The 17913-nt window shown below is 36.3% G+C and overlaps 1 protein-coding gene across 1 annotated transcript in view; it reads left to right on the top strand.

The window, feature by feature from the left end:
- The window catches only part of LOC115452933 (S-adenosylmethionine decarboxylase proenzyme), a 28828-nt gene extending 11542 nt beyond the window's left edge, over nucleotides 1-17286 (top strand). The window contains exons 3-8 of the mRNA XM_030181556.2: nucleotides 12639-12840; nucleotides 14212-14308; nucleotides 14611-14771; nucleotides 15014-15106; nucleotides 16019-16174; nucleotides 16418-17286. Of these exons, the coding sequence (XP_030037416.1) occupies nucleotides 12639-12840; nucleotides 14212-14308; nucleotides 14611-14771; nucleotides 15014-15106; nucleotides 16019-16174; nucleotides 16418-16555 (847 nt within the window). The 3' untranslated portion in view covers nucleotides 16556-17286. The remainder of the gene's footprint in view (nucleotides 1-12638; nucleotides 12841-14211; nucleotides 14309-14610; nucleotides 14772-15013; nucleotides 15107-16018; nucleotides 16175-16417) is intronic.
- The last annotated feature ends 627 nt before the right edge of the window (nucleotides 17287-17913 follow it).

Below are 17913 nucleotides of genomic sequence, written 5' to 3'. Positions count from 1 at the left end.
GCCGTGCACTCGCAGCAGCTGAACGCCGTTGAATACTGATGCAGCCACTCAGCCCCACGATTTGTCCCTCCTCGTTTTGCGTCGTTCTTTTTGCGCTTGTTCATGCGGCTCATGTTTGCTGAAATAGCTGTTTTATCTAGAATAGTCTTTTGATAAACGGCATCAACATAAAGAATAGTAAAAGGTTACTTATGGTGAGACGCGCGTCCCTCAAAGACTTTTATCTTCTGAAGATTATTTATTATGATCATGGAGGTAGTGTTAGACGCAGATATACATAGGTAATAATTAAATGTTTTGTTCTACTGTAGTACCGACAGCCAAAATTTGTAAGATACCTGAAGAGTAGGAAGTAGTAGTATATGTCGTTTATCTCCTCGGATATAATGAAACAATTAATATAATAAATATTGGATAGGTTTAGGATTAGGTACCTATGTTATTTTGATATTTATATAATATTCGACAGGCATGTCAAGGATAAAATACAAAAAAATGTACAGCACTTAAAACATTTTCTCCAAATTCTCAGCGTGCCCAAGTACAAAACTGAAATTATTTTAATCTAGATTTAAAATCTGTTGAACCCCTCGGGTGACCTAAAAGGCGAATATATAACGTTCACGGATGATATCAGAGCCACGGTTCATTGACCAAAATTGTTTGACAAAAAGGTATGACAAAAACAACTCGGTTGTTGTGTAGCAATATTTGGCCTCCGAACCAATGATCTTCAAGGCTAAACTGTGCCTAGATTCATATGCGTGTAGTTAGTTATGTGCGTTAAAAAGTCTTCGCGAATGTTCAATTTCAATTTTGTTTTTGCATTGCGATACTGAATGTAATAAGTGTAAGAACTACTACTTTTTAAATTTGTGTTTATTTACGATGCGATACACGAAAAAAGTATTTCATACTCTTGTTAATAATAAGGGTTAATGTGATCTTAGTTGTTATTCTTACTTATGTTATAAATATGAATGTAAGTGAAAATATTTGGATGTTTGTTAGAAATTAACGTAGAAACCGCTGTGCTGATTTGTATGAAATTTGGCACACGGATAGACCATATCCTGAATAAACATATCACGGTAATTTGCTCCCGTGGGAAATATCAATAGTTTAAATAAGTGGCTTTGTATATTATACAGTGTTATGGACCGCTACATCGATTACGGGACTTTTGTAACTCTAAAGCCTCATGATCCGAAGAAAGTCCCATAGTATAATTATCCTTATAAATTTTAAGTTTATCCTCCTTTTCAACCAAAGTCTGGATATATTGACGATATTTACTGCAGGACATAGGATTTTCCAATGTTGTAGTACTTCTCGGTCTTTATCCAGACAACCTTTGCCTCTCGTAACTGCTAACATAAGCAGGCCAGCAGGTACGAAGACGAGCTACACTACGCTTGATGTGTTCTCTTCTCCGGCTTTTCGGCTCCTACAGTAACTGTCGCAACAGCCAGCAAAAGCTTAGATGAAAACACGTCTAGTGCACCATCATTTTTAAATGCATATTTGCTGTCTATTTAAGTTTCAAATTTTTAGGTTTTATTAAAAATAATTGACATTAGTGATAAATTTCATATTATAATTTAAAATAAAGTAACATAATAAATGTTTATGATCATAATGAAAATCTAAAAATATTTTAGTGCATAAAATGCATTCAAGTCAATCGTTACGTACATTACGTGACGTCTTGTAATCATTATTTTTAAACCAACGCACATGGCTACAGACGTTTCGAGGTTCGTTTGGAAATCTCGTTTTTTTACGTGCAATAAATCAGCTATCCGGTTCACCTTGGATAGAGGTCACTTTGCGAATTTAACCATTGTCTTATACAAGTTCCGTAACACAATATATTACAGACTCTAAGGATATGTCCACACAAATGTGTACCTACTGAGATTGTATGAGGATAAGACAACAGTGACATGTAATTTTTATTTGGATTCAAAGATCTCTCGGAAAAGTCGCTACCTAAAGAAAATAGGCACTTCATAATTTAGATCCATAATAATTACTGATAATTTGACGATCGGTAAACTCTTGCGCAGTAGCAAGTATTTTGCTGTCGCATGTTCTTTTACCATTGCACCAGACTACCATAGCTTTGGTATTTTCTTTGGAAGATCCTGAATTTCTGATTATGCTAAAACAGACCACAGCTGAATTGCAGTCTTTCGAAATATAATATAACACTTTTGCTTTTCTCGGCTATTTTAAGTGTTGATTAAAACACTCCTTTAGCACGCATCATTAGCACATAAATAATGGATCTTATTTCTGTTCCAACTTCTACTATACGTAAACAAGAGTGGACTAGTTTGCTATTTATCTATATTTTACGAAATTTTGAGTCATTGATCCCATAAAATATCGTAAAAATCTAAAATAAGACACATTCGCTACGTGTTATTTTTGACACTCTCGAAAGACATGATAGCTCAAAAGTAATTTCATTAGTCGTGCACCGAAAATAAATGTCAAAATGACAGCTCCAGCAAGTACTTGTGGTTCTAAACTATTAATTTCTACAATACGTTTTGTTTATATAATACCCTTGGGTTTATTTGTAGATATTCATAATATGTATTTTAAACCCTTTGACACCAATACAATATGTAAATATAGACTTTGTGTGTACGTTAGAACGAATTATTTACAATGTATGAACACAATAGTGTATTATTAAACTAATCGACACAGCTTGGCGGAAACCATAACCATCCTCAATGTTGAACTTGTTTACATGAATTGTTATATAGTTATATTTTCTTCCTTTATCTTTACTAGGATACACTCCTAGTAAATTTTTGGCTTTAATTTTATGACATACTTACTTCAAGAGTGACATAAGTCTTCTTCGGCGGATATGTTGCTCATCATTAGATAGATCCATAATATTCTCTAAAAGTGTTTAAGAATTTCAAGAGTTACTATAGTAATTTTATTAAATGCGAATTTGATGTATAAAAAATTTTTTGCTTAAACTTTGTAATGGATATATCTAATATTTTTTTTTTATTTACATAATGTTACATAGAGGCCAAAATGTAATATCTACGAGCAAATATAAATTAAATTCTGTGCAGTTTAACACATAGTTATCAACCCCCCATTTTGTTCTGAAGAAATAAAGTAGCTGGCCCCAACTGGCACCTTCAGGAAACATGTCACATTAATCGGCTTTTCATAAGTTTAGGTTCATTTTCGCTACAGGAAATTACGGTAACGGCGAGTCAATTTGTAAGTTTCATATACCCAGCCCTCTAGAGACTCGTCGAATATTCTAGGTTACATGTAAGTTAGTACTTATATGTGTATGCGGTATGGTCGGTTGGGCCGCGGCAGTGGCGGGAGCCGGGACGAGTGGCACGTATTGATTTGCACCTGCGCGCCAGACGCCAGGCAAGCTCAACAGGCTAGCTCCGAGCTGTGACGCACTAACAAAAACGTTTACATCACCTAGGTCTAGATTATGTTTGATGACAAAGGAGTTGGGAACCATTTTGAATTCCATTAGTTTCAGCATTATTAACCGGAGCATCTATTTATATCGTTTCTATTTTGGATCATGTTAAATATAGACGTTGCATAAGCTATTGATTGATGGATGTGCATGTTTGTTTTGAACGTGTGTTTATAGCTTTTGTTGTTGTATGAGTTTATTGACTGGTTCTAGGGGCTACGACTTATAACCGTCAGCCCACGGGTCGTGTTTATGAATTTTTTATTCTTCAGCGTGGTGAGGGTAGGTGTTGTTATGACGATTGCCCTACACACCACCATAACGAGCTGTTTCTCTCAAATGACCGCATTTAAGGATTCACTGGAGTTCTCCGGATTTATTTGAGGTTTTTGCGGTAAATTTCACTGAAGTTCGATGTTCTCATGTTCTTAAAAATATGGAAGGATAGTCCTGCACTCATCCTTGGGTTACGTCCAGATCTTGAAATCGGTCAAACCGCACATCATCATTTAAAGATATCTAATTATAAAACTCGTGTTTCGATGCACGTGCTTGGAGAGTGTAAATTTGGCAAAGTTTTAGCTTCATTCATACATTGTAATATATAATATACTTTATGCGGTAATAAAATTTTATACTTCATCGTGGTGGATATAAATAGTATTCACCAAATTTTCATTATAGGTAAATGTTGCATTAGTCGACTTACATTTTTGGGAAAATGTTAGAGTACGTAAATATCGAATGTATGAGTAATTCTTTGTCGCTTGCTGTAGCTTAATTGGATTGATAAATTTATGAAATCTATATATTTAGTTTAGACTTAACTTTGGAAATGGCACTGGGTTAGTGAGCTTGTTCTGGTAAAGCCATCGCTGGGTAACACTGAAGTTACAAAGTACTTAAAGAGGTTGTCGTGGGCGGGGTTTGATTAACAAATAATTCCATTAATACCTTTTTGTGGAATATTTTTTATTGTTGCTGATTTTTCACCTATTAATAAAAAAATTACAATTTACACAAGATTTATTGCCACTTAACTAAACACTTCCCAGATGTAGAGTTTACGATTTTGTATGCATTCGTATTATTAACGAGGGGGTTTTGAGTCAAGCAGGCGCCTTATAGTTTGTGTTACAGCTGCTCGAATTTTATTTTGGTTCCGATTGTGTCATTCTTATAAATATTGTCAAACGTATACAATAATATTATTTTGTATACAGTCACCTCCGACTTATGATTCACTTCTGAACCGTGTAATTTTTAAATGCGTGCTCAAATTTTACATTTGCAATTTTTTGTGTTGTCAATAGTTGCAGTTTCTGCAGTTTATAAAATACTGTGTGCACAATTTACCATTGTGTAAGAATGAAGCAATATATTTTATTTATATTCATATAATCTTACTCATATTATAAATGCGTAAGTGTCTGTTTGTGGAAAATTCGCACTCGGGTCCATGTCCTAGATTAACACAAAGGCTGCTTTTTCTCCCGATAATTTGCGCCCATGGGAAAATGGCATCTCATTTTTAAATAAATGGGGCTGGCGTCGTACGATGTTTTGGCTACTTGTGTTGTAGCAACACCTAGTTTGTAATAAATGCTTACGGTGTTCAGAGAAATTGTTTTTGAGCTACATTGCAGTATCATATTATCCACCAAGGACAAATCAGCAGCATTTGTGCCTAAATTCTTATCCGACTCTATTACGTGATAATACTATGTCTCTTATTGATTCTTTGTGGTACTTTACCTCCATCTAAGTCTTAGAATTATTCTTAGTAACTCCAAATCAGGATATCAATAATTCTGCTAAAAGAATGATTGATACTAAAGTGATACCTTTTCAACTTCCATAAAATACACGAGAAAATATAAATAACGACGTATTTATACATGCATTAGTCAGTGCGGGGCGCTTGCGGTTGTGGCCAAGTTTTGGCAAGGTCGCCACTCCCGCTGACTCCACGCGGGCAACCGAGACTCGACGGGACTTGGCGGTAGGGTTGACAGCGTTTGTTTGTGAAATACATTGTAATTTACAGGAGCAATAAAATGGAAATTATTTGATATAAGGACGTTTTTGGATGACTACTATGTTATGTGTTAAGATTTCCTAATTAAGGGTATTGAAAATTTATTAAATATTTGATGCCAGGAAAAACTATTGTACTATATGTAAAACCAATTTTTAAAGGTATGTGACATCCCTACCTAACGATTGTACGGCGTTTTTACGAGTTCGCAATGATGTGGTCGCGTAACACAAATATAACATAAACATTGCAGTGCGGCCGCGACGCGACGTGTTGCCCAATGATTTATCGTATCGCCTTGGTGGGATGACAGACACGATTTGTAGCAACCCTAGTGCCTTACTAATACTGTAGTTTGTTACACAGTGACAGTATTGAAGTTTCAAATGTTTATTGGAGTATTTCTCCTCGTACATTAGACCCTTATAATATTCTGTACTAGCTTTTGCTCACAGCTTCGCCCGTGTAACAGAGGTTTTTGGGTAACAAGTCCCGCTATAATATGTCTTTCCAGGATAATAAGTAGGCTATATTCTTCCCAGAGTCTCAAACAATGTCTATACCAGGAAACCCGTTTGGTAGTTTTTAAGCGTATCACGTTCAGACAGACGCGGTTGCGGACTTTGTTTTATAATATGTAAGGATGAGGGATCCATTTATGTTTAGGTACGTTATAATTATTTCAAGATAAGCACATACAGCTCTCATTACTATTGACTACGAAGATAAATCGATACGTACTGTATAGTTATCCTTAAACATATTTATTCTAATGACATCTGTCTATAGCACGTACAAAGCGCAATAAAAATACGTGTCTACTAAACTAGGTATGTATATAATAGTCTGTTTGTTCTAGATATTGTCACGTTTCACTTTTAGGTCAAGTTCTTTCCGAAATTGTCCCTGATGACAATTCGCATGTCAACTCGGCCACTAACTTGTTATTTTTAGTTTCGCGGAAAGTAAAGATTCAATATTTGCAGACTGTGAAATAAATGGAATGCAAAAAAAGTATCATGCCATCAATTTTATAATCCGTTAATGGCATTCGTAAGTTGTTTTTATTAATATAAACATATTACATAAAGGTAATTAAATAGATTATAGAATAAAGATAATTAAAAAAATAATAATTTCAGTTATTATGATTGCCTTAGCAAAAACTTGCTCTAAAATGTTAAAATCTTTAAGATTTATTTAATAAGTACTTGTCAAGTATACTATAGCATAGTGTTTTAATCCTAAAACGTTGAGTTAAACTTCCGTAAAATCAATTATATTTATCATTCTATTGCCAAGGAAGGGAGATAAAAACATGAATGATGCTTCGAACTTTCCAGACGAATCGACGTCACCGACTATCTGATAACAGTTATCTCCAACGTCCAAATCACTGGGTCGCTCCGTATCACACAGATATACTTCACTCATTAATTTAGATTTACATTGAAACCTTTCGTAAAAGATGATTGCTTAATGCGCAAGTATTAATAAGATATACTAAGAAGAAAAAGCGGCGATAGCCTAGTTGGGTGTGGAACGGACTGCCGAGACGAATGTCCGCAGGTTCAAATCCCAAGGGCACACACCTCTGACTTTTCAAAAAAATCATGTGTGTATTCTTTGTGAATTTATCGTTCGCTTTAACGGTGAAGGAAAACATCGTGAGGAAACCTGCACATCTGAGAAGTTCTCTATAGGAATTTCGAAGGTGTGTGAAGTCTACCAATCCGCACAGCGTGGTGGACTAAGGCCTAATCCCTCTCAGTAGTAGAGGAGGCCCGTGCTCAGCAGTGGGCAAGTATATAATACAGGGCTGATATTATTATTATTATACTAAGAAGATATTCAATTTAAGGTATTTTTGATCAGTTCCTACTTGGACTCAGGAGCCTATTTTCTACGTAAAGCGGCATGTGAACGTGTATTGCGGAAATCAGAATTTCTGATTGCTACCAAAATTCAGTTCTAAGTTGGTGTAAATATAACAGAATTATTAATGTAAAACATGATAATTGTTCGTATCAACGGTTATTTCATCAGAAAAAATAAGGATAATGCACTTACGTAACGTTGTAATACCTATGTGTTCAAAACATTCAGATAAGTTTTCTTATCGCAGTTATACGCGCATACTGCATAAGTATATTATGTTAATATTACAATGTTACTTTTAAAAACGTTTAGAAACTTTGTAGCAAATCATAATAAAATAAACTGGCAATGAAAGCGAAATCGTTATCTTTTTCACGTGCTAAACAATATTGTTTGATGATACACGCTTTGGACGCAACTATGTATTTGTGGTATTTATCTGGAACTTATCATATATTTTACTATATCAATAAGGATTCTCGGAACTAAACACTAGACACATATGGAATAATAAAGCGTTTAGTATTTTGAAGCCTAAAACGTGTACGTCGTTAAGACTTTGTTGGAATATTGATCACTCAATTAGCTCAAACATAGCATACGTGTTTCTTAAAAGACATGCCAAAGTTCTATATTTAGGCAGGGTTTATAAATATTATTTAAATATAATCTGTTATGTTTGTTTTGTAATGTCAGATGAGTGAATGCGTGTCGAATATTACTTAGAAATTGTCATAATAATACATGCCTCTACGTCTTTTATAGTGCAAAAGGAATTAGGTAACACGTATTTTGTGTGGTTTTACCAGTTTACAACGACCGTTGCTGCGAATGACCATATTGAGTACACTGTTTCTTATATTTAATATTCTAATATTTTTACCGAAATGAACAGATTTATCGGTTTAAATAAATATTAGTTATTACAGGATTTTAATTAACCCTATATATTTATGGTGTTCCTGTTGTTTGCACGAGAGCGGCTGTATGCGGCAAGTTGTTGTTCTACCTTGGGGACCCACGACGCGCAATTGATTCTCAGCTGGTACTTAGGTCTCTGGACGATCAAACAGTCCCATATAATAAATCACATCAATGTAAGACCAACTGATATTGCTGATAGTATGGGTTAGGGATGCTTCTGATCTTCTGATGCATGTTCTTGATGCTATTTTTTGTTATAAAATAAACAATATTGAGGCTAGCAATTATTAGATGTATGTATTCTTTGTGAATTTATCGTTCGCTTTCACGGTGAAGGAAAACATCATGAGGAAACCGGCACATCCGAGAAGTTAAGGAATTTCCAAGGTGTGTGAAGTCTACCAATCCGCACTAGGCCAGCGTGGTGGACTAAGGCCTAATCCCTCTCAGTAGTAGAGGAGGCCCGTGCTCAGCAGTGGGCAAGTATATAATACAGGGCTCATATTATTATTATGGGATAGGGTGTGTTTTATTCGTGAAATATTAAACAGTTTTAAAGAAATATTTCTTTTTTATACAATGTAAGTAGGTACATATGTAAAGAAAATTCAACTACAGCACAATAAGATAGAATAATGAATATAATGGTTTTTATATTTCTATATTGATACAATCTTTGTTTAATTTAAAGCATTCGAGATGAATGATGCAAGACTCCCACGTGTAAAACTAAATCGTTGTTTTATTGCTACGTCACTGCCAAAATGTAAGTGGACAGGCGAGTCCGTCCCATCAACGTGTGCCCATATAAGTTAGCGAAATGGCGCAGGAAAGTTGATCGACAACTCTGATGGACTGGATTTATGGGTACCAAGCGCGATGATACGTTTCTCGGAACAACGTTGTGTCAAAATCGTATATGAACTTGATTTTGGAGCAAAAAGAATCGAAATTACCGAGAATTCGTGAAACATGGCTTAAATGCTAAAATAATAAAAAAGATAAGTATTAAAATGTAGTCACAGTCAAAAACAAAAATTATAAATGATCTACATGAACAGGTTTTTATAATGCCTTGCATAAGCTAGAGGAAGTAATACAATAACAAACGTTAAGATTTAATTTCTACTACCGAGAATCCAGACATGAGTTAAAATTATCAGCCGCTTGTAATCTTAATTAATTTCCTAATCTCCAGCGCACTCATGGCTTATCTGTTCCATGCGGCGTCACCTCACACGACGCTACGTAGCGCTCGGGTCAGACGATGCAACTATGTAGTACTACACGCTTTTATGCATGATACCGTTACGTAACTAGATAACATGTAACAGTATTGATTGAAAACATTGTCTTAGCGTTACATCGACACACTTAAGGCTTATGGAATTTAAATGAACTACACATCATAAACATATCTTGAGTCGACAAAACTTTAGTTGACCGCAAGTAAATATGCAAACAAAATGTAGGTACAATTAGATTTATGTCCAGATGACGTAATATCATGAATCACGACAGAAGATTTTTTCACTGTCTCCGCTGTTTGCTATCCGTCCAGGTGCAAAATATATTTACCTTGTTTGATACGAGGCAATTTAATTACGGTCTGGGTGGCTTATGTAATCGAGATGCATCCATGCATGTACGTGTACAGGTAACACCCCAGTTCCCAGTCAAAATCAATATAGTTAAATCCCCGTTGACGGACCGAGAGGCCAACTACATCAAGCTAATACATCGAGGCAGCTCACTAGCACCACCCTTCAATACGCCATCATTCACTGCCAATTTAATATTTAGCCAATATAGCACAAATCACTCGGGCAAAAGGTCGAAAGTTACCTGCCCGTATCCGTTCCAGTGATCTGTTGGTTTTACGTGCATCGTGTACAACGGGAGTCTCCCTTCATCTAATAATTCGATTAATTTATAAAAATAGTCCGATTGAATATCCAACTCTTTGTATTTTATGCTCGTACATTTAGCCAAAAAAAGAATATTGTGTTATAATAATGATGTCGTACGTTATCTCGAAATCTGATGTGGCCCAATGTTTCCTTATGCCAATATGCATAGATAATAAAAATAATCGCGTTTTTTAAACCGTTATCGAGAGGGCGGTAACTCCGTGACCTCTTCGTCTCGCTCGAACAAGTTTTGATAATGAAGCTTAAAATATAAATTGTGACATTCAACTTGGCAGCAATTTCGCTCGTGTTATTTTAAACTTAAATTTCCTTTAATGATTTGTGTCGAACCGTATTTTACCGTTTCCTTTCTAAAAGAAATCTCAGTATGGAGATTAATTCTGGAGTATCTCAGAATCAAAGAAATTCCTAAAAATTAAACGCCCATTAAGAGCCGCAGAACTGATGGCCGTTGGGGCACAAAGGTTCTGGAGTGGAGGCCATAAACTGGCAAGCGCAGCATCGGACGCCCACCCACATGGTGGACATATGACCTAATAAAAGTCTCAGGAAGTCGCTGGATGCGGGTCGCTTCAAATAAGTCGACCTAGACATCTTAGAGGGAGGCCTATTTCTAGCAGTGGACATCCTGCGGCTGATGATGATGATCTTGAAACATCTAAAACGCCTATGCTTATAGACAGCCTACTTTCTAATTTAACTTCCGTGATAAAAAAATGATCGTTTTTATATGTTTATATAAATCGGAATGTTACAAATAAGTTCATGATATCCATTCATCTTTAGAAAATGTGCTACGTTAAATTACCGATACCGCGTCTAGTATATTTATTATTTGCCTGGCCAAGTGCGACATACGATGCCTATCCGCAATTATGCGATAAATTTTTAGAAATCTCGTATTGGTTATCTTCTGTACTAAACTAGGAAGTCGTTGCAAAATTCCATATTTTCTAGAGGCACCAGTAAAGTAAAAAACGAGTATACATGAATAATCTGTAAAATAATAACATATTTGTGTTTAAATAAAACGTCCCCTACATTTTTACGTAAAAACTGATTGTACTATCTCAATTTATTCTAGAATGAACCATATAAGAGTTTTTTAAAACGAATACAATCTCATGACCTCAGTTTTAATCTAACTTTTTATCTACACTTTAGAAGTGCGTAGGTTGAACCCGAACTCTAAATATAATATTAGGCCAATCACTGGTACTTATTGTCTTTGTGTGTATAAATAATAATTATGATTAACAATTGATTACTCTAACATCTATTGAAATCTTTAATATGAATAAATATTTATATCTCATCTTCGTTAACACATTAAGCCCTTGAATTATAAACGAGCCAATTGGATCCAATAAAATATTTGTCAATTTTATCTAACCTAACTGGGTTAATGCCCATTGTCTATCTATAATTGGAAACTAAATTAATCCGAAACATGCCAGCTTTGTAATTATGTGCGTTTATTAAACTAACGGTATTATACGTGCCCTCAAATTAGTATTTATATATGGGATTATCGCCCAATTAATAATGCAGCTTTAGCTACTCTTTTAATAGGAAAATAATATTTTCTTACACATAGCAAACTGTAAGCAATGAAAACAGTAACTGATCCCACTCTCCGACGTTCATCTGTTCTCTTTCTCTTCCGCACATTACTTGATAATCACGTCTTGGTGTTCCCAAACTTTATTTTCTCATAGACCACTTCCAAAAATTTGCTGGTTTCGGGTGGACCCCCTGTAGCTTAATTTTTACAATATTCTGCAAAATATGCAAGTTTTACATTTAGCAGTCGCTAAGCTTCTTAAAATATTGTCTGCCTACATTGATACATTAAGTCAAGCCAACATTTTAGTTCTTAACTATGAAACCATATCAATTTTCGTGGACTCCAGCTAACGAATTGTGAATCCCCATTTTGTGGATAAGCCAATGTAGAACCCCGTCAAATCTCCCGTGAACTTCTGGGGGTCTTGGACCACTTTGGAAATCAATGTAGTAAGGCAAAATATGCCTTGAATATATAAAAAGAATGAAGGCTCCATAATGTATATATGCAGAAATCAATCACATGATGTGCATCCCGGGTAGTGCATAATCATTTAATAGGCTAATTATAATATCTCGTCATGTCAATTTTTAACCGATTCCAGAGCAGGTTATCTATTTGTCGTAACATTTTAACCCCAAGTTGTGATTGAAATGATTATTTTGCTATCAATTATGTATACTTCCGAAATGGTCCCATTTTAACATAATTAATTTTTAAGAACTAGAGAGGAAACTCTTAAAAACCAAATAGTATTTTGATGAATATTTTGTGTTGAGCTCATATAGCTTCATAATAATGAGTTATTTGTTGCAGCGAGAGCAGCATGTTCGTGTCGCGGCGCCGTTGGATCCTGAAGACTTGCGGCACGACGACACCACTGCGGTGCGTGCGTGCGGTGTTGTCGCTGGCGCGAGACGTGGCCGGCCACGCGCGCGTGCACAACGTCTTCTACTCGAGGCGGGAATTCGCGCGCCCTGCCGCACAGTTGCAGCCCCATGATAATTTCGATTCAGAGGTAAGTTTTTATTTGCCCAAAATGGGTACCCATTTTGGGCCATGCCTTAGGATTTTTTGAATAATGGTGAACCATAAGTAACTCCTTCGCTAAAGCATAACCGTGTGCGATAAATATTTTTGTATATGTAGAGTTCTCCATGTACTCTCTCAAGCTCTGTTACTACTTCGAACCCACAAGAAGTGTAATTCTCTCTAAATCGCAATAGTGAAAGAATGTCAAACAGTACAATAAACTTTTATCGTAAGAAAATATACTCTTCTAGAGTCCAAATGTTGAACTGTGACAAAGTGATAATTTCACGCATAATAAAACACAGCGAAACAGTAAAATTGCACAACTACACTTAGCATCTGATGACCCGGGGTCAGGATTCTTATCTCTTTACCTAGTATTTATGAGGGTTGTAATTGGTCACTCTGCTAGTTTTCCTTGATCATTCATCTTTGGAATGATAAATTATTATGTCATAGTTTAAATCCGTGTCAATATACAATTTATGTTAGATGGTTACATTTTTCAAGTACCTTTGCACCTTGTTAATCAATGTTACTTGTATATAAAGGACCCAGAATTTTTTCAGTTGCTTATACAATTGTAACAATTTATTGCAAAATAACAAAACCTTTTTTCCTTGAACTTAAACATGTTTTGTGGGGAAAAGAAAATAGGTATTTTCTCCTATAACAAGTAAAATGAAACTATACAAGATACAATGGATTTCCCGTTGCCTCAAATGGCAAGATTTTCCTGTTCTAACAATTACACCGATATCTTGAACGTGACAGCGCATGTGTTGCGGTTTTCCGCAAACGCACCACACACTGTCAGGACTTAGGAAATTGGAGCTTTATGCATTCAGACAGGCGAGAGCAAGTATATATCTCACGTGATCTTGCTTGTGAACATCATAGAAAGAACAAAGGAGAAATCTATGTATGATACCCACACATACGCACACTGTTTAGTTTGTGGTTACTTGGTATACATATAAAATTTCTTGTGTTAAATAATTTATGGAGTATTGTTATCTCACATATTTTAGGTTGGTAACTACATTCATTTTCCCAAATAGACAATTCATCTTCTGAAGTGTTCTATGCTTGTTACAAGTGCATCTTACTTATAGTTAAACATACGCAATTCGGAACGAAACATTTTATATATTTGCCTAAACAAATTGTTTGCTAAAGGATAAGAATTAGTGTAAAATATTTTAAAAAAATTAAGAAAATAATAACACAAAAAATCTCGGTAAAGTCCGAAAAAATAGTTTTATTTCAATAATATTCAGACAGATCTTTTTTTAATCTTTATCCCACCTTGTACTCGAATTGAATTCAGTATTGTATCTTTGGTCTGTGTTTTCAGGTGAAACTTCTGGACTCGTTCTTCGGTGACGGACGCGCCTATATAATGGGCCCGGAGAAGGACTGCTGGTATCTATACACACTTCTGCCACTTGCAGGTACTATGATAACTGTTTAACAAGTATTCTATTATTACTAAATGAAAATATAAGTTAACGAAAATGTAAAGAAGAGTATGCAATGCCTGGGGCTCTAGAGACATCTTTCAACCCCAATTTAATGCCATCTCATGACTATATCGATCCGCAATAATGTATAAGGCAGTGTTGTGATTTATAACTTGCAATACAAATTTCTCATAACCATAAGTAATTTCAAAAACATAATATAAAAGACGAAGCAATAGATTATAAACTTAACACTGCGTAACTCTATAATTGATAGTATATTTGGCTTCCAGGCACAGTGGACGCCCTCGAGAAAGAACAACGTGACGCAGGCAGCGGATGCGGCGCATCCGAGCCGGATCAGACCATCGAGATCCTCATGTCGGACCTGGATCCAGCTGTTATGGACATATTCACAAGAGCATACTCAGCTGATGCAGCACAAGCAACTAAAGTGAGTCCACAACTTTTTCAAACATTTACTAGAATTGAATGTAGTAAAATTACTTTTACACTTAGTTTGTATAGTTGGCTGGTTGTTTTTATTCAATTACATACGATATAAAATATGACATTACAAATAGTCATAAGTCATCCATAGTTAATTACACTTTCAATGTTTAACTTTTGTATAATTGATACAGTATTAATAATGTACAAAAATTACGTGTCACTAAATATATTCTTTTGTTCTAGGAGTCCGGCATAGACAAGATAATCCCAGGAATGGTCATAGACGATTTCCTGTTCGACCCGTGCGGCTACTCTATGAACGGGGTCGCTAAAGATGTGAGTACATGCGATGTTATAAATAAATATTACAAATATATTTAACACAAAATTGTATATTATAAATTGTTGATTATATTCAATAATATTTCTGCTTCAATAAGTAGTCTTCAATGTTACCAGTCATAACCAATAAAAAAACTTATGGCGGATCTCAGTTCACGGCGACTTCGCCAATTACGTGACGCTTTCAAATACCCTTGTTACGTGATTTTATTCTTACTACACTCACTAATTTTAATGTATTTAAATATGCTCATTGTTAACTTGGAAATCAACAATTTACAATACATTTGAATGTATATAACTTTTGTTTGTCTTTGCTGCCAAAGGGAGAACCGGATTTGCCATCTGTGAGTCTTATTGTGACACAAAGTTTGGACGAAAGAAATCATTTCAAACACTTTATAGTAGCGTTCTTTCCTATTCTATTAACCATAGCGTTGAAGGTAATAGAATGGAGTGTTGAAATCACTATAATATTGCAAAAATTTATAGACTTTAGTATCAAAATTTATTCGTTTTTGGTTTTAATAAATAGATCACTTAAACCCTTATTTTAACTTGATTCCCTTTTTCGTGTCTTGGTTTTTCTCCAGCCTTAAGACGTCCACATAGCGCGATGGAGTGCCGTTTGAAGGCAACGGCTTCTCGCGACCTCTACCAGGTCAATTAGTCCGCCCAGTGGCGACCAGTCTTTCACATTATTGGCTTTTTAATTATGATTTTTTTACTCATACCTGATATCTCACCTGTTCGGTTGGGACTTTTAGTTGGAATATTAACTATTAACTCAGGATGTCACGATTCCTACTAAAATCCATTTAATTTTGGTTTTGTTGCCATTTACGAAAGGTTTTTGCTCTGACAACACTATTTAATATCGTTTGTCAATGTAGTATTTGTGCACAGGGCTGCTACATGACGATTCACATAACTCCGGAGCGTTCGTGTTCGTACGTATCGTTCGAGTCCAACGTGCCGGTGTCCAGCTACGACGAGGTGATTGCGCGTGTGCTCGAGGCATTCCGCCCGGCTAAGTTTGTGCTCACAGTCTTCGCCACGCCGGTAAGTTTACCATTATATTTGGCGATAATAAGCTTGATATATTAAAATAAAAACTGAACATTTCGTTCCGTCAGAGAAGTAACTCGTGGGTAAACGTTCCGTCAGAGAAGTAACTCGTGGGTAAATTTATAGTCACTTTTTCTTTACAAGTTCATGAATTCCTTCTGCGTGGTAATGGCAATCGGTTTAAGTCTTGCCGCTAAGATAGTTATAAAACAGAGCTAATAAATATGATTGATACAGGACTCCCCGGCGGCGGAGACGCCCCGGCAGCTGAAGAAGTTCTCGTCGCTGGGCGCGTACGAGCAGAAGGACGCGCAGTACTGTCAGTTCTCCGGCTACGAGCTGCACTACGCGCTGTACGCGAAGTTCCCGAGCTGAGAGCGCGTGGTGGCCCGCGCCGGCCGGCCCGCGGCGCGGTGCGCGGCGCGGCGGCCCGCCCGCGACCTCGACCAGATCTTGTGCACGGCGGGCGCGTGCGTGGCGCTGGGCTCGCTGCTGCGGCGCGCGGCGCGCGTGGCGTGCGCGTGGCCGCGCGTGCGCCGCGCGTGCCCGCTGCCCGCCCGCGCGCCCCACCCCGCCGCGAGCCCTGCAGAGGGCACGTGACGAGTCTCCACCCGCGGTGCCCCGTAGACTATATTTTCTACTGTAAATTTTTCTATGTCCGACCCCGGTCGTGACGCGTGTACAAATTAAACTTAACCGTTAGTAAACGAACGAATTAGACCAGGGTGCCGCGAATTGTGATGTAACTGTTCCATTCCATTACGAGTGATCCTTAATGATATTGTATAGTATAATAGGTGATAGACGATTCGTCGTGTTGTATTGAAACAAAAAATATTTCCAATGAACTTTATGAAGATGAAAAAATTATCTATTGTAATTAGAAGCCTATATGACGGATTTTCTAGTAGGCGTCTATAATATGTGATGAACTTAGCGCACGAATGTATAGAGTAAAACTATCCATTGTATAATAGAGAGTAGCGCGTGTAGTGAGATCTAGTCAGGCGGAGGGCGGCTCGGCCGGCGCGCGGCCGCCGCGACCAGCGCGGGGCATGTTTTGATTGTCAGAGATTTTAAAAATCAAATAAAGATTTTGTCTCATTCATCTGTATTTTATTTACCTACCCTAAAAACATTATTTATTTTATTTATTTATTTTCAAGATGTGATGTATCAGTTACATAGTTTCATCATTTTATGGCATGAAAAATTTATTAATAGGTACAGATTCTATTCTATTTTTACATCTGGCAGCTTAGGTATACCTGCTTACCATTTTCAATTTTATAAAGTTATGGTGAATAAAATAGTAAATCTAGAATCTAATAACGGTGCAAATGGTTTAAAAATAAAATGGAGGACATTTGAAGTAAAGGGAAAGGCAAAAAAATGATATTTTCGATTTTAGTAATAAATTTTGAATGTGATAATTTTATGTGCCTTCCTTCAGCCCAGCATTAAAATTTTAAAGTTCTGATGATCCAGCTGATATGTGCTAGTTAGAAATTGGAATCCCATGATAAAATTTTTCAAAGTTAAATAAAATTTGGTTGGCAAGCCAAGTGAAATACTTGATTGTCTGCCCATTTCACATGGACTGCCATTGCCTTGCAAGGCATGGAGAGTACGAACCATTGGATAGATATTTTGTTCGGTGCTTTATCAAGTTAATTATGTGAGCTTAACTTTAATTATTATGGAGACGAAATAACATGATGACTATTTTTTGT

The sequence above is a fragment of the Manduca sexta genome, chromosome 10 (assembly GCF_014839805.1).
Source record: "Manduca sexta isolate Smith_Timp_Sample1 chromosome 10, JHU_Msex_v1.0, whole genome shotgun sequence".
NCBI classification, from domain to species: domain Eukaryota; kingdom Metazoa; phylum Arthropoda; class Insecta; order Lepidoptera; family Sphingidae; genus Manduca; species Manduca sexta.
This window is presented reverse-complemented; position numbering and strand designations above follow the sequence as displayed.